Source organism: Trichosurus vulpecula, chromosome 5, assembly GCF_011100635.1.
Source record: "Trichosurus vulpecula isolate mTriVul1 chromosome 5, mTriVul1.pri, whole genome shotgun sequence".
Taxonomy (NCBI): domain Eukaryota; kingdom Metazoa; phylum Chordata; class Mammalia; order Diprotodontia; family Phalangeridae; genus Trichosurus; species Trichosurus vulpecula.
The window spans coordinates 96,275,185-96,301,656 of NC_050577.1; the positions used below are offsets into that span (position 1 = coordinate 96,275,185).

Consider the following 26,472-nt stretch of genomic DNA (forward strand, 5'->3'; position numbering starts at 1 on the left):
TACATTCAGTACAACATACAAAGTAGATGGAAGGTAACCTTAGGAGAGGTCTAGAAGCTGAGTTGGGGTGGGGTGCAGCAGGAAAGTCCTCCTACAGAAGGTGGTATTTGTGTTGTCTTGAAGGAAGTCAAGGATTCAAAAAGGTTGAGGTAAGGAGTGAGAGAATTCCAGGCATGTATACATTCTCTGGCAAGCAGTGTCAATTCCTTTACATCCATGGAAGGATCCTAGCACTTAAAATTACAAAAATCCCAAATAGCAAACAATTTTTATACATATTGTTGACAGGAATATAGAACTACAAAGACTAGACATCATGGATCATTAACTAGTTGAATGAAAGGTCAATATTAACAAAAAATGAGAAGAAAGGATAAAGATAAAAAGATACTGCAAACAGTTAAAAGATTTTCAGACTAAACTACTAAAATAAGCTGTCAACTCTAAAAATCTGGTAAAAGGTAAAGACAGACAGTTATTATCAACATTTCTTAGAAATCTGTATGAGATGTAAAACCGTTTCCACAAGCTGGCCAGAAGACCTCAGAGTATATCTCAGCCCTCAGATATGATCTTGCCAAGTCAGAGACAGGACAATTAAGAGTGATACTAGTTTACATGCCATGTTAATTTGCAAAACTTTATGCAGAAGAACATAGAATTATGAATACCCCTGCTTCATCAAAAAATGAAAGAGGAAGAGGACAAAATGAATCTGTGAGTAAGACCCAAATTAAGTCAGATTAACACAAGACTATTTATAGATGAAACTGAAAGTACAATAAATACCCACAAAATAGAACAGGTCTGCCAGCGTTTGCATAGCTGTCTATTTCCATCATCATAGTATACTTCAGTATCCAGTCCAGAAGATGATGCTATGGCAGAGCTTGACCAAAAACATACCTAAAAAACTGTGGCAGAGGTGATAAAATTTTAGTCATGCAAAGATAAATTTTCAAGATTTTTCAAAGGGAAAAATTCCAAAAGAATATAAAAGATAGCAGATGGTATTATTGCCACAAACTGGTGATAGAGAAGAACCTAGTAATTACCAATTCACATACCTTTTTCTCACTTAAAAAATTATTTTTAAGAATAATGGGATTTACTATTGATCAGAGAAATGCAAATCAAAACAGCTCTGAGGTAACATATCTCTCCTGTCAGATTGTCTAACATGACAAAACAGAAAAATGATAAATGCTGGAGAGGATGTGGGAAAATTGGAACATTAATACATTTTTGGTGGAGTTGTGAACAGATCCAGCCATTTTGGAGAGCAATTTGGAACTATGCCCAAAGGGCTATAAAAATGTGCATACCCTTTGATCCAGCAATACCACTCCTAGGGCTATATCCCAAAGAGATCACACAAGTGGGAAAGGGACCTGTATGTACAAAAATATTTATAACTGCTCTTTTTGTGGTGGCAAAAAATTGGAAATTAAGGGGATGCCCCTCAACTGGGGAATGGCTGAACAAGTTGTGGTATATGAATATGATGGAATACTATTGTGCTATAAGAAATGGGGAAGATACAGACTTCATAGTAACCTGGAAAGACCTACATGATCTGATGCTGAGTGAGAGGAGCAGAACCAGGAGAACATTATACACAACCACAGACATATTAATTCTGTGATGACTAACTTTGATAGAACTGGCTCTCCTTGGCAATACAAGGCTCAAAGACAGCTTCAAAGGACTCATGATGGAAAAAGCTAGCTACATCCAGAGAAAGAACTGTGGAGTCTGAATATAGATTGAGGCAAACTATTTGCTCTCTTTTTTTTCTTCTTTTTTTGTTTTGTTTCTTCTCTCTCATGATTCATTCCATTGGTCATAATTCTTCTTTTGTGACTATTGTGTAAATAAGTTTAATGCAAGGTTTATGTAGAATCTATATTGTACTACATGCCGTCTTGGGGGGTGGGGGGAGGGGAGGGAAGGGAAGAAAATTTGAAACTCAAGAACATGTAAAACCGTTTTAAACTAAAAATAAAAAAATCTAATTTTAAAAAAGATGATTGCACATGAAACTACAAATCTACTATGTATAACCTGCCATTCCTTTTAAATATACAACAAAGTTAACATGTAAAAAAAAGAATAATGGGATTTAAGAAAATATTTTTATTGAGGACATCCTTCATAATATGTGGGTGCAAATGACTGAAAAAAGACGTGGACCAATCATGTAGCGTATTTTACCAATAACAGATGGACAGCTTAAATATTGTATCAGTCTCTACGACCTTAAAGACTTCCACTAAACTCTGTGAAAGATTTATGAGAAGGCGTGGATAAAATACCTTAGGGTGAGAAGGTATGGTTTGCTGCCCGGTGAAGGCAGGACTCCCATTGCTGAGATGATTATGGATCCAAGGGACCTCAGAAACCATCTAATCATAGGATCATATACTTAGAGCTGAAGGAACTTTAGACACCATTGAGTCCAACTCTTCCTTTTAGAGATGAGGACACTGAAGCCCAGAGAGGGCCCAGAGAGGCAGGATATCAATTCAGGTTTTCCTGATTCAAGTTCAGTGCTCTGTCAACTGTACCATCAAGCAATAAAATGGGTATTTTCCTTTAAAAGTTTTCCCAAAAGATGGTGTTCTTTCCCATCCAAAACGTCTCATTCCCCCCACCCTGAACCTGCCCCTTCCCCTCCCAACTTATTCTCCGTCATTTTCCCTAAGCTCTTTTTCCTTCTTTCCTCTTCTTTTTAAGGGTTATGTAGCATCTTGGAGCAGCTAGAAGTAACATCAGATTCCAGATAAAGTCTGGGGAAATGGGGATGCCAGAAAACTCAGGAGTCAAGAGCCTTTTCTAAATTTTTTTTTCTTCTTAATATATTTATTTCGTTAAATATTTCCCAATTGCATGCAAATGTTTTAAACATTCGTTTTTGAAATTTTGAGTTTCAAATTCTCTCCCTCTCTGCCGCCCCTCCCTTCCCCTTGAGGCAAGTGATTTGATATCGATTATATACGTGAAGTAACGCAAGGTCAAGAGCCTCTTGATTGTGGAAATGATGACAGCCTAAAAATCAAGTCCGAGGACCCCCTTTCTCTTGGTTCCAAGCACCAAGAGCTCCTATCCATCCCTCTCGGCGTCGCAGCTGGCCCGGGTTTCGCCCAAGCATCACCACTGCCTCCACATGCCCCAAGGTCAGAGCTGGTCCTAAGCAAGACGCAGCCCGGAGCAATTCAAACTTGGCGACTGGGAGGGACCAGCAGGCTCAGCCCCTTCGGGGACCCCAACTCAGAACACCGAAATTCTATAGGGTCACGCCAGGACTCCGTATTCCTCGCTCAGTGTGCGCGGGGGAATTGCCTTCTTCCGTTCCCCCATCTCTCCACTCCAGGCCCCTCCCTCTCCCCCGCCCCCAAGCCACGGGAAAGGCTCCTGTTCCGCAGCGCCTCCTGCTGGTTCAAGGAATAAAGGGGGGTCTGAGGCCCCGTGACCGGTCATAGTTGATTAGACCAAAGGAGATTCATGTCCCGGGCCCACAAACATCGAGGAAGATAGATTCAGGGGCGAGAATGGGCCTGTGAAAGAAACTGTAGCAAACCCCCCCAGAAATGCAGGGAAAGCGAAAGGGCACGTGGGAAGAGCAGGTGGGGGCCAATGACAAAGAAAGTTTGGACTTTATCCTTTAGGGGCTAGAGAGTCATTGAAGGTCTTTAGACCAGAGGGTGGTGCATGCCAAGTAATATTTTGAGAAGATTATTCTGGTATCAACGACCCGGTGAGGGTGGGGAAGTCACTGGGAGGGAGAACTGGAGACAGAGACTTTCATTTAGAGAACCCGTTTGGGGTTTTCTTGGCAAAGGTGCTGGAGTGGTTTGCCATTTCCTTCTCTAGCTCATTTTATGGATGAGGAAACCGAAGCAAACAGGGTTAAACAGGGTTACCAAGGGGTCGTAGAGCTAGTGTCTGAGGTCAGATTTGAACTTGGGAACATGAGTCTTTCGGATTCCTGGGTCCTCGCCCTATGCACTGTAACACCCGGCTGCCCAGAACACCCAGTTAGAAGAAATTAAGTGGAGATGGTGTGATGAGAGAGAGGCTGGTTAAGGGTAATGACAACTAGAAGTGGAAAGGGACAGATGCCAGAGACAATGCAAAGGAAGGATTAGCTGTTACTTAGCAAATGGTTGGGTGATTACAGAGGGAGGCAGAGGAAGTTAAGGATGGCTGCAAGATGCAAAACCTAGGTGACCAGGATAATGATGCTATGAGTGACTGAAATGAGACAAGAGGAAGAAAAGATTTGAGAGAAAAAGGATGAGTTTAATTTGAGTTCTTTGGCTCTTTCTACGTTTCTCCATCTCATGAGTCTGTTCTTTTCTAATCTCGTTTCTGTTTGGTTTTCTCTGAGTTCCTTATACCATGCTTGAGAACAGGTTGTATTCTTTGTACTCTGCCTAGTACATTTCATTATACATGGTTAAAAGGACTGGAGTGAATTTTGGAGTTCTTTCGGTCCAATTACTCTTTTAAGTCTTACAATCCAGCCTCCTACTCAGCAATCACTTCAGGAACATCAGAGGCCATCTACCTTATTTCAACACTTTCAGTGAGGGGGAAATCACTATTTCACAAGGCAGTACAATCCTTTTGAACAACACTGAAAGTTCTTCCTTATAATTCTACCCAGTCTTTTCTAGGCTAATCCTCTACAAGTTAAACAAAATGTCAAGTCCTTCCTTATGAGAGTCCTTAAACTATGAAAAAGGTCATTATGTCCCTCTTCTTCCTACCTCCATCTAAGACTGCTTGTCGAAATCCTACTCATCCTTCAAGACGCTGCTACAATTCTACCTCCCTGAAGTTGTTAGCATTGTAGTTAACAGGAAGTTAGGAACATCAGAGTCAGGAGGTAGAAGTGAAGTTGAAGTGAAATTGAGACTCTGAGGTGTCAGCACTATGAGAAGGGACAGCTCCTAGCGATATGCTGCTGAGCTGTTTTATTATCATTATGGAAGTCCAGGGATGGCATGTAGTGGGGATATGTCAGGAGTGGGAAAGGCTAACGTTTGTGTCTTTGGATTGTTAACCCAGTGAAAGTAATATCCAAGTGACTCTCTAGAATGTAAGAAAGATGTAATTATTTGGATTTACAGAAAGGAAATTTCTCTTTCATGGGTATGTCTTCATGTCTTTTCCTGAGGCACTCACAGGAAAGCATCTGTATAATTGTGTCTACATGCTCCTTCTTAGGGCGTCATATGGCAGTGCTCACGTTATCCTTGTAATACAAGGGACCTGTGTTCCAATTAATGCTTTGTTCTTGATGAGGCCTCCTGTCTTCTGTAGCAGATTACAACCTTAACCATCCCCTCTTTTTCTAAAATCTTCCACCTCTCCCTACCAACTGGTTCTTCAAACACGCTCACGTTTTTCCCATTCTTAAAAGACCTTCCTTAGACCTACCATCCCCTCAAGTTCTTGTCCTGTATCTCTTCTTCCTTTCTCAGCCAAACACCTTGAAAAAACTGTCTATGCTCACTGCCTCCCTTTCCTCTCCTCTCACTCCTCAAACCTTTACAATCTGATTTTTTATCTCATCACCTAACTAAAACCTTCCTCTCCAAAGTTATCAGTTATCTTTTACTTGTGAAATCTGATGGTCATTTCTCAATCCTAATTCTCAACTTTTTGCAGACACAGGTTAAATGACTTGCCCAGAAACACACAGCTAGTATCTGAGGCTGCATTTGAACTCAGGTCTTCCTAACAACATTCCCAATGCTCTATCCACTGTGCCACCTATCTGCCTGCATGGGGACCCAACTTTTGAGTTTGTATGATTTGGAGTAGACCAGAGCAGGTGCAACATGTATATGACTCATCTCTCTCTTACAATACAAGGTCCTTGGCAGAAGGAAGTATGCAATTTTTCATCTTTGTATTCCCAAAACCTAATAAGAAGTGCCTCACATATTATATAGTTCAAGAAGTGTTTATTGAACTTCTCTCCTACCCTGTAGTGAATTTATGCCATTGGTTCTAACTGGGCTTTGATATGAGATCCATGATTAATCAAAAGGGAGCAATCTTAACAATCGATGTCGGAAACACTAAATGGATGAAAAATGCCCATTTTCCAAACTATCATTAAGTTGGTTGGACAGTTCAATAAGTTAGTACACTAATATGTTGCTGGGACAGACATCCCATAAAGATGATGAGTTGAGCCCCCAACTGAACAGGAAGAACTGCATTTGGAAAATTAAGCAGTATTTTCAATGATATCAACATGACCCCTAGTGTAAAATGTTCCCCCATTGATAGGCTGTGGGTACAAATCTTGGGTTAACATAATCTCCAAAGAATTAAGAGTGTAGGTGACTCAAAAGGCAATGGAGTAATACATGGTGGGTACACATTTGCTGGAGCATATTTCTAATGATGACTTAAGTGTAAGAAATAATGTAAGGAATTTCATGGAGGAAGCCTATTCTCAGAAAAGGAGGTAGGCCAGTCAAATGTCGACAGGATGTTCAGATGGAGAGTGTGGATTACTCCCCTGGCATCTACAAAATGTAAAAAGGTCTAGAATACTTCCAGCTCATTGGGTGAATCTTCTGTGAAGAATCAATAAACAAATAATACAAAATAAGGAAGTATGGATAGGCTTAGATCTGCACTAATGTAGAGAATACTCATATTGATAGAATAATAAATCATTTAAAGTATCAAAGAAATAAAAATATTTTTAAAAAATTTCATTTGTTTTATTTTGAACACCACATAAACATTTCCATATACACTGTAGTACAGAAGAGGATTATACATGAAACTGTAAATCTCTATTGCCTAGAACTTGCTTTTCAAGTACATAAAAAACTCAACATAAAACTTTCAAGTTGTTCTGCTTGTCTTGGTTCCTTCTGGCTTCCTGTCCCTTCTATTCTGTTCTTTTCTGGGAAAGGAGAGAGACTCTATCTCAACTCTCCCTCCTTCAACACATTCCCCCCACCCCACCATTAGAAAAAAAAGGATTTAAAAAAATCACCCTTTGTAATAATATGCGTAGTCAAGCAAAACAAAGTCATACATTGGCCATGTCCAAAAACACATGCCTCATTCTGTACCTTGAGTTCATCACATTTCTGCCAGGAAGTTGTAGCATGCTTCTTGTCCTCTGGTGTCATGGGGGGTCATTTCATCTAGGAGAGATCTTAAGTCTTTCAAAGTTATTTTTAGATTTAGAGTTAGAAGACAGTCTAAACTGGGTAAAAATGTCTCTCCCCAATTCATATCCTTTATTGACTGATCTGTCTCACATTATTCTTTCCTTTACTTCTATCCTAATCTTGACTTTATTTAACAGCCAAGTTTTTCTTGATCTTTTCTATAACCACTTCCTCCTCCAGTGCCGTGCTCTTGTATCTGCTTTCTTAATCCCAAGTTCCTCTTGGCTCCCCATCCTACTTCTGAGCGCAGAAGTGTCTAATCTTTGCCTTTTATTACAAATGACAAAAACACTTCCATGAGAACTGATATAACAACTTTGATCCTGGAGACTATAAATAATAAAACCTCTTGGATTATTTCCCTCCCAGATAAATCTAGAAAAGCCTAAATCGGACCCACTTCCAGGATATTTGAATCAGCTCATTGGCTACCAACCAGAATTTTGAATATGAATGTTTATTAGAAAACAGACATAGATGTGAATGGGACTCACCTAAGTGCAGTAGCAAGAAATAAGCTCACTGTCAATAAAGAAGTCACTGTAACCAGGGAGAGCTGACACAATCTGAAGTGAAGACTATGTACCTGTGCATCTCTCTCATCCTGTTCATTTGGCTTGGTCCAATAACTTGAATCTGTTCCAGGTATACTCTATCCTTCTTGGCTTCAAGTTCACGATTTCCCACAAGACTGGCTTGGGGACACGACTGCTTGCAGTAGAAATAGCTGCTATCGATAACTGCCATCATTCGTTTAAACATCTTTTCCCTTGTGGTCCCTTTCTCTATCACTTCTCATTTAGTCCTTTTGAGCGTATGCCTCCCATACCTTCCCTACTGGCCCCATGTCTACTGAAGCATGAACCACATGAGGAAGAAAGCCAGAACCATCCGACAGCTCTCACACATAACTCCTCCACACCCTTGGGGGATTCAGAGGATATCTGTTCACTGGCAGACTACTTGATTACTATTTATAACATCCATACAGCTAAACCCCAACTCACTGAGTGGATTCCCCAAGAGCGGGCAACCCCTCAAAGTTGCCACCCACCTAAAGATGTGGCTCATCATTCAGTCAACAAACATTTATTTAGTGCTTACTATGTGCTGGGAATATGAAAAAAAGCAAAAAAAATAGTTTCTATCTTCAAGAAATTCACACTCTAACAGGGGCAACAACATGCAATCAACTATGTGAAAATAAGATATACAGGGGATAAACTGGAGTTAGTCTTAGAGGGAAACCACTAGCATTAAAGTGTATTGAAAAAGCTTCTTGCAGAAGGTGGGATTTTAGCTGAGACTTGAAGGAAGTCGGGAGCCAGAAAAGAGGGGGGAGAGCCTTCCAGGTAAGGAGGATAGTCAGTGAACATGCATGAAGTTGGGAGGTGAAGTGTCTCATGGGAGGAAAAGCAAGGAGGCCAAGTGTCACTAGATGGTAGAATATGTGGGCACAAAGTGTAAGAAGGCTGGAAAGTTAGGAGAGGGCCAGTAGTGCACTTGGTAATTCTAGACCTTTTGGTCTTATCCAGGAGCCTTGCTCCATTAATTTTCCATTCTTTTTCATCTGCAGTTTCTGCCTTTTCACTGGCTCTTTTAACCTCTCCTTATAAACTATTCTTAGGTCACTCCCATCTTGAAGAAATATTTCCTCAATGTTGAAGAGGTTATAGAAAGATAAGCACACTAAAACATTGTTGGTGTACTATGAAATGGTACAAGAATTTTGGAAATAAATTTGGAATTATACAAATAAAGTGACTAAAACATCCATACCTTTTGACCTAGAGATTCCATTACTAGGCTTATATCCGAGGAAAGTCATTGATATTATTTAGTGCTTACTATGATATATTGATAAGAAGAAAGTCCTCATATACACCAAAATATTTACAGCAACACTTTTTGTGACAGCAGAAAACCAAAAAAAAAGTAGATGCCCATTGATTAGAGAATGACCAAAGAAACTGTGGTACATTAATATAACAGAATATTACCGTGCTATAAGAAATGATGAATGTGATGAATATAGAGAATCACAGAGAGGTCTGTATGAATTGATGCAGAGTGAAGTAAGCAGAGCCAAGAAAAAATATACACAATGACTACAATAATGTAAATGAAAAGAACCAGACACACAAAAAAACAAAAGCAAACACAGCAAAATTATAAAGATCAAGTATGACTCAAAAGGAGACATATGAAAAGACACTCCCAACCTACCCCTTTGTGGAACTGGGAAGTCCACAGGTGCTGCACATTGTACATGTTTTTGGACCTTTTCAGCTGGTGATCAGCTGTGCTGATTATTCCCCCTCTTCTTGTTCTTTGTCTTTAAAAAATATTTGTTAGATGGGATGATTGTCTAGGAAGGGGAGAGGAGGAATATTGGGGAAAACTATGAGGATTAAAAAAACTTTTAAAAAAGAAAATATATCCATGCACATAGACATTATACGTGGCAATATTAATAATTAAGAACTTCCCTCCTTAGGATCTTTGTGTATTGCAAGTTTACTTTACCTATCCCTTTAGAGCAGAGTTAGTGCTCATATGTAGAATTCCAAGGTAGAAAACCATAAGCACCTCCTATAAGGTAATTAATACTCCCTTGAGTAATCAACCCAAGGCCATCCTCATAGTTCTGTCTGGGAATATTTAAAATTGACCATCCTGTATACCTATGCAGTTTTAATTGCTTCTTGTTATCTTTTACTTTCATACCTAAAACTAGCCAAGGGGATTTCCTCAATTACCACTTATTATCACTTCATAGACTAGTGTCCACCTGGGCCCAAACATTCCCACAGCACATGGGACCATAGATAAAATCTTACACATCTCTTTTTAATTACAAATAAACTGAGAACTTTTCCAAACCCACATTCTCATTCCCCATACCCAATTACTGTGCTCAAAGATCTCCAAGTATAGATGTGGAAGCGGAGGTAATAGATACATCTTGTCCCTCTGAAGGCCCTAATGAAGAGGAAACATCTCTATGTACCAGAGATGGGACTTTCCTATACCAAAAGGAAAAGCTAGGAAGCCATTTCTGAGGAAGCTGCTACTTCGTCACCCCAAACTGGACAAATGTAGAGGACTAAAGTACCCCACTCCTATGTCTGGCCAGCTATAAGATCCTCTCATAAATCTCTTCTGGACACAAGTTTTCTGCATGGGTTTTCTCCTCTTAAACTCTGGTGGAGACACTGGGTTACCACATAATTATTTATTTGTAGGATGGTGGCTGGAAAGCAGGGACTTACATGAGCTCCCCATCACGTCCCTCCAAAAACCTATAAAAAATGGCTCTGAACAAATTCTAGAACTGCAGAATCCACAAAATAGCAGAGAGAAGCAGGAATCCAGCCCAGGACAGCCTGGATGGCCGCTGGATGAGGTCTATCGAGCACGGAGTTGAGGAGAGCGGAGCTCAGCATGGGAGGCAGCAGGACCAGCCAGACCAGGAGCCGGGCAGAACAGGCCCTAGCACCCTGAATCAGTGAGCTGTGGCAGTTACCAGACTTCTCAACCCACAAACACCAAAGACAACAGAGAAGGTTAGTGGGAAAAGCTGCAGGGGACAGAGTGAAAGGAGTTCCCAGTTCGGTCACCACCCCAGGGGCAGTGGGGGAGGTGCAGCTACAGAACTACAGTTGTAGTTAATTCCAGCCCCAGGCCCACGTGGTGGGAGGAATTAAGTGGTGGATCAGGGCAAGAGTGAAGAGCCTGCAGAAGATTTGCATCAGGTTGGGGTTGGTGGTTCTTGAGGAAGGAGGAGTGCCGGGGTGGCAGAGCTGGCTATATAGAAATAGCTCTGAAATCAATGGTGCATCCCCTCAAGCTTGGAAGAAAGTACTCTTTGCTCTACAAGCAGTCATACCCTGACGAAAAACTAAAGGGTCAAGTAAGTTGGCTGGGAACATGGCCAGGCAGTGAAAATGCACCCAGATTCAGTTTCAGACTTTGGAATCTTTCTTTGGTGACAAAGAAGACCAAAACATACAGTCAGAAGAAGTCAACAAAGTCAAAGAGCCTACACCAAAAGCCTCCAAGAAAAACATGAACTGGTCTCAGGCCATGGAAGAGCTCAAAAAGGAGTTGGAAAAGCAAGTTAGAGAAGTAGAGGAAAAATTGAGACGAGAAATGAGAATGATGCAAGAAAACCATGAAAAACAAGTCAATGACTTGATAAAGGAGACCCAAAAAAAATACTGAAAAAAATATTGAAGAAAACAACACTTTAAAAAATAGACTAACTCAAATGGCAAAAGAGCTCCAAAAAGCCAATGAGGAGAAGAATGCCTTGAAAGGCAGAATTACCAAATGGAAAAGGAGGTCCAAAAGACCACTGAAGAAAATACTACCTTAAAAATGAGATTGGAGCAAGTGGAAGCTAGTGACTTGATGAGAAATCAAGATATTATAAAACAGAACCAAAGGAATGAAAAAATGGAAGACAATGTGAAATATCTCACTGGAAAAACCACTGACCTGGAAAATAGATCCAGGAGAGAGAATTTAAAAATTATTGGACTACCTGAAAGCCATGACCAAAGAAAGAGCCTAGATATCATCTTTCAAGAAATTATCAAGGAGAATTGCCCTGATATTCTAGAGCCAGAGGGTAAAACAGAAATTGAAAGAATCCACAGATCGCCTCCTCAGACAGATCCCAAAAAAAAAACTCCTAGGAACATTGTCGCCAAATTCCAGAGCTCCCAGGTCAAGGAGAAAATACTGCAAGCAGCCAGAAAGAAACAATGTGAATATTGTGGAAAAACAATCAGGATAACACAGGATCTGGCAGCTTCCACATTAAGGGACTGAAGGGCTTGGAATACGATATTCTGGAGGTCAATGGAGCTAGGGTTAAAACCAAGAATCACCTACCCAGCAAAACTGAGTATCATGCTCCAAGACAAAATATGGACTTTCAATAAAATAGAGGACTTTCAAGCTTTCTCAGTGAAAAGACCAGAGCTGAATAGAAAATTTGACTTTCAAACACAACCACCAAGAGAAGGTTGAAAAGGTAAACAAGAAAGAGAAATCATAAGGAACTTACTAAAGTTGAACTGTTTTGTTTACATTCCTACATAGAAAGATGGTGTGTATGATTCATGAGACCTCAATAACATAGTAGCTGAAAGGAATATGCATATATATATATATGTGTATATATATGTGTCTATGTATGTATATGTGTAGGTGTATATATATGTGTGTGTATATATATGTATATATATACACACACACAAAGGGCACAGGGTGAGTTGAATATGAAGGGATGATATCTAAAAAAATAAAATCAATTTAAGGGATAAGAGAGCAATATATTGAGAGAGGGAAAAAGAGAGAGATAGAATGGGGTAAATTATCTCACATAAAAGTGGCAAGAAAAAGTGGTTCTGTAGGAAGGGAAGAGGGGGCAGGTGAGGGGGAATGAGTAAATCTTGTTCTCATTGGATTTGACCTGAGGAGGGAATACCATAACACTCAATTGGGTATCTTACCCCACAGGAAAGAAGGAGGAAGAAGATAAAAAAGGGGGGATGATAGAAGGGAGGGCAGACGGGGGGAGAAGGTAATCAAAAACAAACACTTTCGAAAAGGGACAGGGTCAAGGGAGAAAATTCAATAATGGGGGATAGGTTAGGAAGGTGCAAAACATAGTTAATCTTTCACAACATGAGTTATTGTGGAAGGGTTTTACATAATGATACGTATGTGGCCTATGTTGAATTGCTTGCCTTCTTAGGGAGGGTGGATGGGGAGGGAAGAGGGGAGAGAATTTGGAACTCAAAGTTTTAAAAACAGACATTCAAAAACAACAAAAAAAAAGTTTTTGCATGCAACTAGGAAATAAGATACACAGGCAATGGGGCATAGAAATTTATTTTACCCTACAGGAGAAGAAGGGAAAGGGGGATGGGAGGGGAGTGGGGTGACAGATAGGAGGGCTGACTGGGGAACGAGGCAACCAGAATATATGCCATCTTGGAGTAGGGGGAGGGTAGAAATGAGGAAAAAATTTGTAATTCAAACTTTTGTGAAAATCAATGCTGAAAACTAAATATATTAAATAAATTTAAAAAAAAAGAAAAGAAAGGACACTTGATACAGAGAAAAAAAAATTATTCATTTGTAGAGGCATTTGTTGCCAAATGTAGGAAGTGAAACGAGCAGAAAAAAATTGATCACATTTCCCTCTCATTTTAAAGCTCCTTAAGCACAAAGAAGCTCTTATTCCAACTGTGGCAGTAAGTGGTCCTAATTTGGGGTCTGAATCCTGATTTTACATTCATTATGTGGGAGACCTTGGGGCAAGTCACTTTCTGGGCCTCAGTTTCCTCATTTATTAACAAAATTAGTTGTTCTAGATCAGAGGTGTCAAACTTGCAGCTGCAACCAAATGAAAATGTAATTGGAAAATCTTTGACAAAATAAAAATACAATATAGATAATTTGTGGTTTTCTAAGTCAATATGTGACGATCTGTTTCTACTTGAGTTTGATACCCCTGTTCTAGGTGACCTCTAAGGTCCTTTTCATCTCTGAATCTATGAATAATTAATGGGGCAAGCTGCTCAAGGAGATGAGATGCGATAAAAATCAGGAGGAAGGGTCTTGCCAAGCAGAAGATCCATCTTTTTCTCAGACACTAGAGCCAAGAAGAAAAAATAGGAGATAATCAAGAGATTTTTAGGGTTAGAGTAGGGCAGAAGAAGCTCACAACAGATATTTTTAATAAGCACAGAAAGCAGGCCATACTCTGCAAGAAACAGAACAGACAAATGGCAACCACCTTCTTCATTTCAGCCTGGAGAATGACAGAATTATTTTCTTCATTTTTCTCTTTCTTATTTCTCATTTAGGCATTGGTTTCAATGTTGTTTCAGTATCTGAGGATGAACTCGAACAACAGAGTGACAGGAGAAGGGGCAAGAAGGATGATGTGGGACTACATATACCTTTGAAAATGAGACTAAAAATTTTTCATCTCATCTATGCCTTTTGATTAAGAATTGGCCCCTCTTTCTGACTTTTTTTGGGGGGGGGAGGCATTTCCATGTTTATTGGAAAGAAGGCAAAAGTAAATATTAAACAGCTCCTCTTGGTGTTTTGAAGTTCATCCCAACTGTGGGCTGGGTAACTTGCAGGCTGGACAAACTGCCAAATTCCAGGAGTTTTAACATTTCTTTGGTGTCAGGGTCCACTTCAATGATCTCCTGATCCAAAGCAGAGACCTCAGGGACATAGTTATCCCTCCTTTTTCTTTCTTCTTCCTGCAGTTTGATGGAGATACCTCTCACAGGGCCTCTCTGGATCCGCTTCATCAGATGAGTAACATATCCCGCAATCTTGTTGCGGAGCTTCTTGCTGGGGATGATGGCAATCTCCTCGCATATGCACTTGTTGGTGTGGGAAATCATTGCCGAGGTGGGTGTAGTACTTTTCAATGATGACTCGTGCCTTCTTCACGGTCTTGGTACGAATGCGACCCATGTTGGCTCCAGAGGGTGAAGAGAATCCCTCTTTCTGACTTTTGCCCATCATGAAGATCCATTCTTAGATGCCACAATTCTGCCACATCTCTCTCAACTCCAATCAGACTCTATTAACTCAAATATGTGGAAACGCTTGCGTGTACTATTAGCTTCACTTGGGACATCACAGGACTTACCCTTGGTGTGTACTCTGAAGTGAGTGGCAAGTTTAGATTTATAGATGAAGCCCTTGCCACACTCTCCACAAGAGAATGGCCTCTCAGGCTTGTGAATGCGCTGATGCGTAAGGAGATGTCCCTTTTGTCGGAAACTCTTGTCACATTTGGGGCAATGGAAAGGTCTCTCCCCTGTGTGAAGGCCCTGATGGCTAAGCAGCTGCCCTTTCAGGCGGAAACTCTTATCACATTTAGGGCACTGGAAGGGCTTCTCCCCTGTGTGTGTTCGAATGTGTTCAATGAGCTTGGAGTGTTTAGTGAAGCCCTTACCACAATCGCAGGAGAATGGCCACTCCCTACTGTGTAAGCGCAGGTGGGCCTTCATATCCGCCTTCACACGGTAACTCTTATCACACTCAGGGCACTGGAAGGGTCTCTCTCCTGTGTGTAGGCGCTGGTGACTGAGCAGCTGGCCTTTTAGGCGGAAGCTCTTGCCACAGTCCTGACACCAGAAAGGCTTCTCCCCACTGTGCACTCTCCCGTGTTCAGTGAGCTTCGATTGCCTGCTAAAGCTCTTGCCACACTCACTGCAAGAGAATGGCTTTTCTCCTCTGTGTATGCATTGGTGGTCCTTCAAGATGCCCTTGAGACGAAAGCTCTTATCACATTCAGTGCACTGGAAGGGCTTCTCCCCACTATGCAGCCTGAGGTGCTCAGTGAGTTTACTCTGGTGGGTAAAGTTCTTCTCACACTCACTGCAAGAGAATGACCTCTCCCTACTGTGTGCACGCTGATGAGCATTCATGTCACCCTTTAGGTGGAAGGTCTTCTCACAGTGAGGACACGGAAAAGGGATCTGCCCTGTGTGAAGGCGCTGGTGCCTCAGCAGCTGCCCTTTTTGGCGGAAGCTCTTGTCACACTCCAGACACTGGAACGGCTTTTCCCTACTATGTACTCTCATGTGTTCTGTGAGCTTACGCTGCTTGGTGAAACCCTTGCCACATTTCCTGCAAGAGAATGGCCTCTCCCCAGTATGCACTCGCTCGTGCACTTTCAGCATGCCCTTCAGCCGAAAACTCTTCTCACATTCAAGACACTGGAATGGCTTCTCCCCTGTATGTACTCTGAAGTGGTTGGTGAGCTTAGACTTTACTAGAAAGCCCTTGCCACACTCACTGCAAGAGAATGGCCTGTCCCTACTATGGGCACGCTGGTGAGCTTTCAGGTCACCTTTCATGTGGAAGCTCTTGTTACACTCAGGACATTGGAATGGCTTCTCCCCACTGGGCACTCTCATGTGGTTTGCGAGTTTAGATTTCTCAGCAAAGTCCTTCCCACATTCTACACAAGAGAACGGCCTCTCCCCGTAGTGTTGACAACGCTGATGGGCCCTCATGTTGCTCTTCTGGCGGAAGCTCTTATCACACTCAGGACAATGAAATGGTCTTTCTCCACTGTGAATAAGTTGGTGGTTGATCAGACTCCTCTTATGGCGATACATCTTTTCACACTTGGGGCACTGAAAGGGCCTCTTCTCTGTGTGCACAATTAAGTGTCTGAGAAAATACTGCTTTAGACGAAAACTCTTGTTGCACTCACTGCACTGGAAGCACCTCTGCTCCCAATGGGGCCTAGGTTGCCAATGGAGATTGGATTGCCTCCTGGTTTTCCTTGTACTCTTTGAGTATTTCTGTGACTGTGTCTTCCCATGCAGTTTTTGGTGTTTTACCCAATGGGTCTTTGATGAGAATCTTTTCCCACAGACAGAGCAAGAGTGAAGCACTCTTTGACCTGGACACATTTCCTGGCAATCAGAGGGATTCTGGGGTTTGTGAATTAGACTTCTCTCACAGTAAGCCAATTCCAGGGGGCTATGCCCTTTTGGAATTAGATGCCATGTGTCTGTGCTGCATGAGTTTCTTAAGGAAGCTTCTTGGTCAGACATAGCAGAAACCTCTCTCACTGTGCCTTGTAAGGGTTCACAAATCTGAATTTGTAGGATATCTAAATAGCCTTCTACTTCTCTTGGATGCATACATCTGTGGTATCCTGTAATTAAAATCAAATATCAAAAAATATTTATATTTATCAACAAGCATTTACCTAGGTCCCATTATGTGCCAGGTAGTATGCTGAGGATATAAAGACAAAAATGAAACAGTCCCTGTCCTCAAAGAGATTTTACATTTTAACAGAGGAGACCATCTGTACATGTAACAGGGATACATGAACAGGTGAGCCCCCCTCTTGTGTGGGCCTGGACCATTACTGGTGGGCTATATGGACTCTGGCTCAGTGCTGAAAAACTACGCACTTTGAGATAAAGAAGCAATAACTCCCCTCTGAATTGGCCACTGAGCCAGGAACAGCCACATACCCAGTAGACTTTAAAAGGAAAGAAACTTCTATCCTCATTCTTGAATGGATGACAATGAGCTCTCCTTCCGGGACTTCCTATGGGAATGTCTCCTTCTGCCCCCCAACATATACAACTGTTGTTTCCCCAAAGCAATGAGCACATGTGCTACCTAAATGAGCCCAAATCTATGCTTTGGGGCCTTGGTTGGTTCTTCTGATATTATTCTTTTCCCAAGCACAGGTGATCGAAGAGCAATCATGAGGCAGGCATTTCCAGCCTCGAAGGGAATCTCATGAGTTGGAGAGGTTGAAAGTCCCTGAGTTCCTCATTTACTGCAGGATGTTCTATGGAAGCCCCACCCACCCACCCAGTAGCTACTACAACTCTTCTCACTACTCAGGAAGATAAGACTGGCTTAGCTTGGCTTGTCAGAAGACATGGAATCTTTTGTGTCTTAAGCATTTTGGGGGTAAGAGGTGTAGGGAGGAGAGTGTGGGATGGAACATGGGATACACAAAGAGCTGTCTACTCCTGATATTGATAGCATACTTTGAATATTTTTCCAGTTTCATTTTGAGGGAAGATGAGGAGACCCTACACGTGAGCAAAACCTAAGCTTTAAGTGACTATTCCCAGGGCTCTGGGGTCAAGGAGTAAAGAGCCAGAGACAATGAGAAAAGCGCATGATCATTCTCTTTAGAAGAGGCTCCCCCAAGACTGAATCCAGTCTGTGCAAAAGCCCAGTGAAAATCAAACACCATTTCCTAGTTCATCGTAACCCAAAAGAAATGGAATACTCAAGGAATGAAAATAGGAAGATCTAACTACATACATCATCTTAAGTTTCACGGTCCTGGTTCCTTACAACTTACCCCCAAACATCTGTTCTTCATGGCTTAAGTCACTGGAACTGAAGGCAGTTTTTGTTTCCTGTGACTCCTTCAGATTTCTGATGAAAGGTTCTTCCCCCCGTTCGATCAAAGATATTAAGTCTGGTTTGGAAATTGAATAGTCTGCACAGAGAGGCCACAGAGAGGCAGTTTAGTTTCTTTGGTACTCAATTTAAACATGTGTTCAGTGGTTCATAAAGTTCCCTCATTTCATCAGAGGGACAATGCATGGAAATAGATGTGGAAAAAAAGAGGCCTTGGAATACCATGAAAAGGAATAAAATAGTCTACATGCCTGAATAATTAGATTTTATATCCATTAAAAATTTTTTAACCACACCTCAGAAGGTGTTGTATTATTTAATAAATTTGATTACAAACGTTTTTGTTTTCAGAATTCTATAAATATCCCTTGAGTTAGCTAGAGATACCACAGAATGTTTTTTTTTAATGAGAGCTACAAATAAGGATTTCAACAAGAGAATGCCAAACATCTGGCTCTCTCTGAAATATTCTCTACAATATTTCTGATGACAAAAGCATCATTGAGTCCAAAAGGCTTCACTGTAAGTCCCATAGCTAATGAGACAGTCTAGGTTAAAAGTAAAGAAGATGGCTAGGGCAATGGATTAAGCATCAAACACCAGAGGTTGGGGCTGGACAGAGAGAATCTGCTGAGTCGGAAGTCAGAATGGTCCATATTCCCTTCTTAGTTGGCTGGATGCTCAATTCTATATTGAAACTGCTCTCATCAAAGTCTGCAATAACTTGTCAATCTCCATTTCTAGCCCCAGGATCCTATCCCAACCCAGTCCTCTATTTCCAAATGCCTACAAAATATCTCCAATGACATATTATGTTGTCTTTTCATGTTTATTGTGTTTAAAGATGAGCTCATTATCTTTGCTATCACTCTATCACTCCTGGTTCACGCAGCTACCTTTATGTTTTGCATCAATGACATTCCACATTATTTCCCAGTTAAAATGCTTGAGGTAATCATTAACTCCTTCCTTTCCTGAAATCACAATGTCTAGTCAGCCAGTGAATTCTCTCAATTTTTCTTCTGTAATGTCTCTTGGATTGGACTCTTTCTTTGCATTCCCATTGCTACCATGTTTTTAGCCAGTGCTTCAATTGCTGTCCTCCTTACCTTTCCTCCTCTAAGCCAACATCCACACCAAGGCAAAAGAACCCTTTCTAAAACACTATTCTTATCAAATACTCTTCTAAAACTTAAGAATTTGGAAAGCCTCCCTATTGCTTTTTAGGTTAAGTGAAAACTTCTCAAGTGAGCATTCTAGGCTCTTAATAAACTGAACTTTCCTGACCTTAATAACTTATTTCCCATTATACCGCAATATCAATTTTCTTCTCCTGTCAGACCAGTCTGTGTTCTGTACCGTAAATACTACACATTCATGCCTGCATTTTTGCTCATAACTCTTACTCCACTTCAAAATGTCTTCCCAGATCCTCACCTACAATAATAATCATACTCCTTTTTCAAAACTCCATTATCTCAGCCATCATGAAGCCTTCTTCAATTAAGCCAGCTGACAGGAAACTCTTTTTTACATGAATTTATACAGAACTTCTAGCCATGTCACTTCCATCTCTCAGCCTCAGTTTCTCCATATGTAAAATGAAGAGGTTGGACTAAGTGACCTTTAAAGTCACTTCTGGCTCTAAATCTATGAACCAATACTATTAGATTGGATACTTCAAACTGTAATAATCTTATGTTGTCCTCTACCTTCTTCACTTATGTAAATATTATTTCTCAACTAGATTTTAAGTTACATAAAGATTTTGCCTTATGTTCCTTCTGTATCCCTTGTAGTAAACAGAACTCAATTACTGACCTTAATTTTTTTAACTTCATTTTTTTCAATAAAAAATCCACTTTCTCTTCCTTCTACTCTTCCTCCCCCCGCTCCACTGTAGTCACTATGAATATTATTCTCCTGATTCTCCTTATTTCACTGTGATAATTTTTACAAGTCTTCCCAGGCTCTCTAAATTCCTCATGTTCATCATTTCAGGTAACACTATTTGTCCAACCATCCTTCAGTGGATAAGCATTCACATTCCAGTTTTTTTGCTGCCACAGAAAGAGTAGCTATTAATATTCTGCCAAAGAAAGTCTTTCTATTTCACTTCTATGGGATATATGGGATAAATTAGAATTCTGAGCAGTAGTGGGATCACCTGATAAAGACAATGAATAGTTTAGTGACTGTTCTCACAAAATTCAAATTATCTTCCCAAACATCTCTAGCAACCATTTATTAGTATGCTTATCTTGACATAACTATTTCTGTATCTCGTCATCTTTGCCAACTTGATGCAAACATCTTACTTTGCAGAGCAGTAATTAAGGCACAGAGAAAGAGCTTAAGTGCTGAACCAAGGTTACACACGTCCTAAGTATTAGAGTTGGGACTGGAACCCACGTCTTCTGATTCTAAATCCATTGCTCCTCTTACTAGATTATCTTGGGGCTTTATCACAAAATAAACACATGTCACAGAAAGAATTATTATTATAAGTATGGGCATTCATAAAAAGTAAAACTAAAATGTCTCATCACAGCTTTCAATTTCCCACTGCTTATTATATGCTAGACCAGAGGTCAACAAGCTTTGGCGGAAAGGCCTCGAGCTAGGAATGATTTCTACATTTTTAAATGTTTTATTATATTTTAAAATGTAAAAATCATTCTTAGCTTAATGGCCACATGGCAGGCTGGATTTGCTCCTCTGCCTAGTTTGCCAACTTCTGGACTAGACAATTGCATATCGTATCTACCTCACTTCTGTCTGTATTTCACAGACCACTTCGAGACCTTCACTCAAATCCTGTAACATATATTACCTCTACCATTCACTTTGTCATTATCTCTGGCATGGAGGTATTGAACTACTGTTTATCTCTTGTACTGTTGTTTAATAAGAAGCAAGATAAAGTATAGCGGGTTTGTAGACAGGGAATCCGGATGCAGATTTGTGCTTTGTCACTAGTTACATGATCCTGGGCCATGTCAGACAAATGTCATTTTTTTCTATGCTGCATAGAAATAATTGATAACAACAACAATACTGGTAAGAGCTAACATTTAAATAGCACTTCTTATGTGCCAGGCACTGTGCTAAGCACATTACAATTTCGATCTCATCTGATCCTCACAACAATCCCTCAAGATAGGTGCTATTAGTATCCCCATTTTACAGTGGAGGGAGTTGAGGCAGATAGAGGGTGAGTGATTTGCCCAGGGTCACCACAGCTAGTACGTGTCTGAGGCTGGATTTGAACACGGGTCTTCTTCACTTTAGGCCCAGCACTCTGTGTACTGTCCCACCTAGCTGCCCTAGAAAATGAAAAAAAAAAAAGAATCTGAAAAGAGGGGCAGGGACGTGACTAAGAACAGCACGTAGATCAGAGTATCGCCTCCTCACTCCACAGAGGTGAGCGTTTTGTTTTGAGGTTTTGTGCACTATCTTGGAAGGCCCCTGCCACAGACACTAAAAGCTATTTACTCTTTAAACGGGTGAGGAAATTGTCCTGAAGACTTAACTGGTTCTAACTGTTAAGGCAGCATTTCTGGTCATTCAAGGCACAAAGACCAACTGCATTAAGAGCTCCCACTCCTCAGACTCGGAAGACTCCTTACTCCTTCCTTGTCACTGTGAGTTGACAGGTCCTTCCAAATACCATGACTGGCAAATGTGGAGGTGAGAAAGGCTGCATCCACTGGAACTACTACAATATCTTTGCTGAACATCCCTTCTGTGGTAAGTAAATCTTTTCTAAAATGCTATTAAGCTTACAAGTGTCTTATTTAATTCCCCTTCTGAGCCTGATCTACCAGATGAGGTTAAGTCAGGCTGGCTTAGAATAGGCAACTTTGTTTTAACTGAACAAACTATAGCCCCGCTGGGCTGTACAGAGATAGAGATGGACGGCTGAGTGGGCCCAGGCTACTGTAGCATGTAGAGAATACTGTATTAATAATATGATCTGAACTAATTTAGACATAAAAACCAGCTCAGCATACATAATGAATACAATTCCCATCTTCTAGACATTCTGTCAACCTTGAATTATCATTGAATCCAATTCTCTTAAAATATGATAAAGGTTTAAGTATATAAAAAGTAGGTTAGTGAAAAACCATCTTTGTGGGGCGGGTTTTTGAGCACAATCATCAGACAGCACACAGAAAGCCTCTTTTGCCTCAATATATCTTTCACAATCTGATTCCATGAAAGTCACATGCACAAAGTTTTAATTTACATAAACATATCTTACTGAGGGACAGAAGTGTCTCATAATTGGCTTTCATCACGTGCTTATACAGCTCTTTCTGCCACTCAACAAGTTTCCTCCATTCTTGCTCTGAGAAATACATGGCTACATCATCAAATGTCATGGGTACCTGAAATTACAAGTGAAAATCACATTAGCTTCAGTGATATTTTGCGCCTTATCTTCAGTGTCAATTTTCAAAAGACACCCCCAAATATAATTTTTTCAGACAGTAATACCGCAAAGGTGTAATTTTAGGACTTAATAAAGTTCCTATCAAAACTCCAAACATGATACCAGATGCCAAAATTAACAACTGACTTTATTTTAAAAATTACTTTATTATGAACTTAATTCCAATATGTAAGAGAGAACTGCATATGAAACGGTGAAATTCAGTTACTTTTATAATTTTTAAGAAACGTATATTAAATTTAACACATTACTAACAAAGATGCTGTACTTGTCTTTGTTCTCATCTGAACCTTCTTGTGCTTTCACATTTTTTTCACCTTTTTTGTCTTTAAATGTGTAGATTTAATTTTAAAAGACAGGAAAAAGATTTTTTGTTGATGTGAAAGATCTTTGAGTCAGCTGTCCTGACCATCAACTAATCAGAACCAACATCTAAATTTGTTTAAACACACAAACAACACAAAATCCAGGAATAATAATGAGAAAAAGTTGGGCATAGTTTAAATAACTGAATCTTGAATTATTAAACAACTTATTAAAAATAAAAAATAGGAAACGAACAAACAACTGATAGCATCAGTTTATATTCACATGAATATATACACATTTTATATACGTATATATAACATATATTAACATTAATTATAATAATTTCCCTCAGAAGTCTAACCAATGTAAATTAATTGCTACAAGGAGACCAAAGAATCACAGAAGAAGGCTCCAACCTGTCTATAAAATTTCACTGTAAAGGTAGGGCCAGGTAATGCAATTACATTAGTCCCAGGCACATAAATGAATGAATGGTATAAACTAGGTGTAAATAAGTCTTTAACCAACTTGAGCCAATTATAGAACTTTGACAAAGAAAGACAGATGGTGTCACACAGAAAACATCTTATGATTGTGTTGAGAAAATTAAGTCACATATTGGGCTATTAAGAAAATTAGCAAACCAGTTCAGTTATAAGGATTCTAGTTTGAGAGTTAGAATCAAACCCCTGAGTTTTTGCCACTCCGTGTGTCTCTCTCTTTTCTCTCTCCTCACACCCTCCCACACCCCAAAATATCCCCATATCACCTGAGAGATAGGACCACTAGCATAGAGTACATCCAGCTGGGATCAGAAAGGCTGAAGACAACACCTCCAGCCTGGAGTACAGACACATGAGGAAAAGTAGGCTCAGGATGTGATTCTCATGAGAGAGAGGCCAGCTATGGAAACCTTTAAAAGCACTGGCAGAGAGCCTTGTCAAAGGATAACTGCATAAGATGATGAAAGAAGAGAATTTCCAACGACCAGGAGTTATGTGTCCTCACTGAGGCCCTCATTCCCTCTGTGCTTTAAGCCTGTGCACACCCTCCCAGGACCCTGAATAGAGTTTTGGGAGAGTATGCCCTAGACTTGGGAGGGAGTGTTTTTGTACCTTCTGTTTTTGCTATCCAATCTTAACTTTTGCTAAGACATAATTCTGTCAGGCTGATTATTAGTGGAAGCACACCAGTGATCTTGTGAGCAATGATACCAGAAAATCCAGCTCCTTAGGACTGTCCCAGAACGCTGACAGTATTTAGTCACCTTCTGGGCACCAGGCCTGTCAATTTAAGTGGCAGTTGAGGAAGTAGTCCTAGAACACGTATTACATTGTGAAGACGGTTAATAAATGATTAGGAGCAGTTTTATCTCATAAAGGAGAGCAAGCAGTTGAAGGGAAAAGAAGTTTACGTAAAATGTGGAAAGATATCCAATTAAACAAAATCATCCCAAAAACATGAAAATGGAAGGACTACAAACAGCAGAAAAATGGATAAGATTTGCAGAAGTCATTTTGACAAACTGTTTTCTCAACTAAGGACCACCACACTTGGGTCTTAACATCAGTTCTGAAGATACTTAATAAAAGATGTAAAAAAAACGGCATTAAGGAGAACAAAGACAGGAAGAGCTGCTAGAACGGATCAAGTATATACAGAGGGGATCTGTGGTGGAGATGACACAGTTGTGAGGGTTTTAGGAGACCAATATACAAGGTATTTGAAGGGGAGGATACCAAAGGTATGGAAAAAGTCTAAATACTGAAAAAAGGTGAATAATAGTAACAATTAAAAAGCATTTACTATGTGCCAGTCAACATGGTAAGTGCTGTACAAATATTACCTCATTTGATCCTCACAAGAACCCTGGGTATAGGTGCTATTTTTTTTTCAGATGAGGGAACTAAGAAAGAGGTTAAATAACTTTTCCACATAGCTCATAAAGCGTCTGAAGTCACATTTGAACTCAGATCTTCCTGATTCCAGGTCCAGTGCTCTGTCCACTGAACTACCTAGCTACAGAGAATAAAAGACTGAGTAACTATTAACCTAGTTTTCTATTTATACAAAATCTTTTTTAAATTTTTATTTTACCCTCAGTTCCAAATTCTTTCCTTACCTGCCCTGCCCTGCCCTTCTCCCCTACCCATTGAGAAGGCAAGAAAAACAGCCCATTACAAATAACATCTATACAAAATCTTAAAGAGATAGCTACAAATGGACCGAAGTCATCCTTGACAAGGCTATTATTAGGCACATATGAGCTTTCTCAAGTGATATTCAACAGTGGACCACATTTTTACCATCTCCTAATTAAGAAAGATGTAGAGAATGATAAGATTCCATTGAGCTTATTATTTGCTGATTATGAAAAAGCATTTCATTTGATAGAATAGAACACCTCTTTACAGACTCTTTCACAGGAAAGTATCTCTCAGAAAGACATGAAGATCATTCAGGATTCCCTGGAATATGCAACAATAGAAATATCCCTGTTCAATGACCCTCTAATAATAAACATGAGGAGAGACATAAAATAAGGAGATGATTGCTCACCAAAGATACTGCTGCTGTGACAGAAGAGATGCAGTACAGCATCCTGGTGGAGGAGGGATCACCTGTGGATGGTGAGGTCCTCTAGAAGCTCCACTTTGTAGATGATATCATGCTGACTGCATCAAGCCCCAGGTCATTACTGAGCCTCCTGGAAGAGATCTATATTCGCTCAAAGGAGTGTGGTCTCTTTATTCACACAGGAAAGACTATGTCTGTCGGCTGGATTTCAATATGTATTTGGATGAGAGAGAGAGAGAGAGAGAGAGAGAGTGTGTGTGTATGTGTGTGTGTGTACAGACAGGTAATGAGCTGGGCCCAGAGTTGAAAAGGAGGGAGAAAGTGGATAAGGACTGCTTTTGAGAAACAGCAAAGCCTCTTTGCTATTTGGTGTCAGTGTAAACTGACCTGAAGCATCCTATTAAAAAAAAAAGACCCATTTTTCATTCCTAACATTTTGCCAATGTTGCTACATAAAAATGAGAAGTGAATAACTAAAGATGAATATTACACAAATGGCAATGGAGAGGCAGATGCGGGTACGAGCCGGCCAAACATAAAACCAATGCAGAACTCTACATAAGTACAAGAATAAAGGGTATCATCAAGAAATTGTGTCACAGGAAGACAAGAAGGGTTGGTCATGTGGCAAGAACTAAAGATGACTAATAGATGACCGTTGTGCTCCACTGTTACCTTCAATGTCAGGAAAAAGCTTGGAAGGCATCTAGTACGTATTGTGGCAAACTTGGAAAACCATGGAAAAGAATCACACAGGATAGGGAGGCATGGATAGGTTTCAATCTACAGAGGGAACTCCTGAATCAATAAGAGATTTTTATTTGAGGCTTTCAATAATAAGCCTCTCAAATATACTGACAGACCTTTAATATAGTTAACATTTATAGAGTTAGAATTTAATTAAAATTTGCAAAGTACTTTATATCACCCTTGAGATTCACAACCACCGTG

At 40.2% G+C, this 26,472-nt stretch overlaps 1 protein-coding gene and 1 pseudogene across 1 annotated transcript; both read right to left on the minus strand.

The window, feature by feature from the left end:
• Positions 1-14,286: 14,286 nt before the first annotated feature.
• On the minus strand, positions 14,287-14,754 carry LOC118851987 (annotated as a pseudogene).
• Positions 14,755-14,818: 64 nt separating this feature from the next.
• LOC118850952 (zinc finger protein 786-like) lies at positions 14,819-16,384 on the minus strand. Its single transcript, XM_036760563.1, has one exon. It carries the CDS (start codon positions 16,382-16,384, stop codon positions 14,819-14,821), a length of 1,566 nt encoding a protein of 521 aa, XP_036616458.1.
• Positions 16,385-26,472: the final 10,088 nt, after the last annotated feature.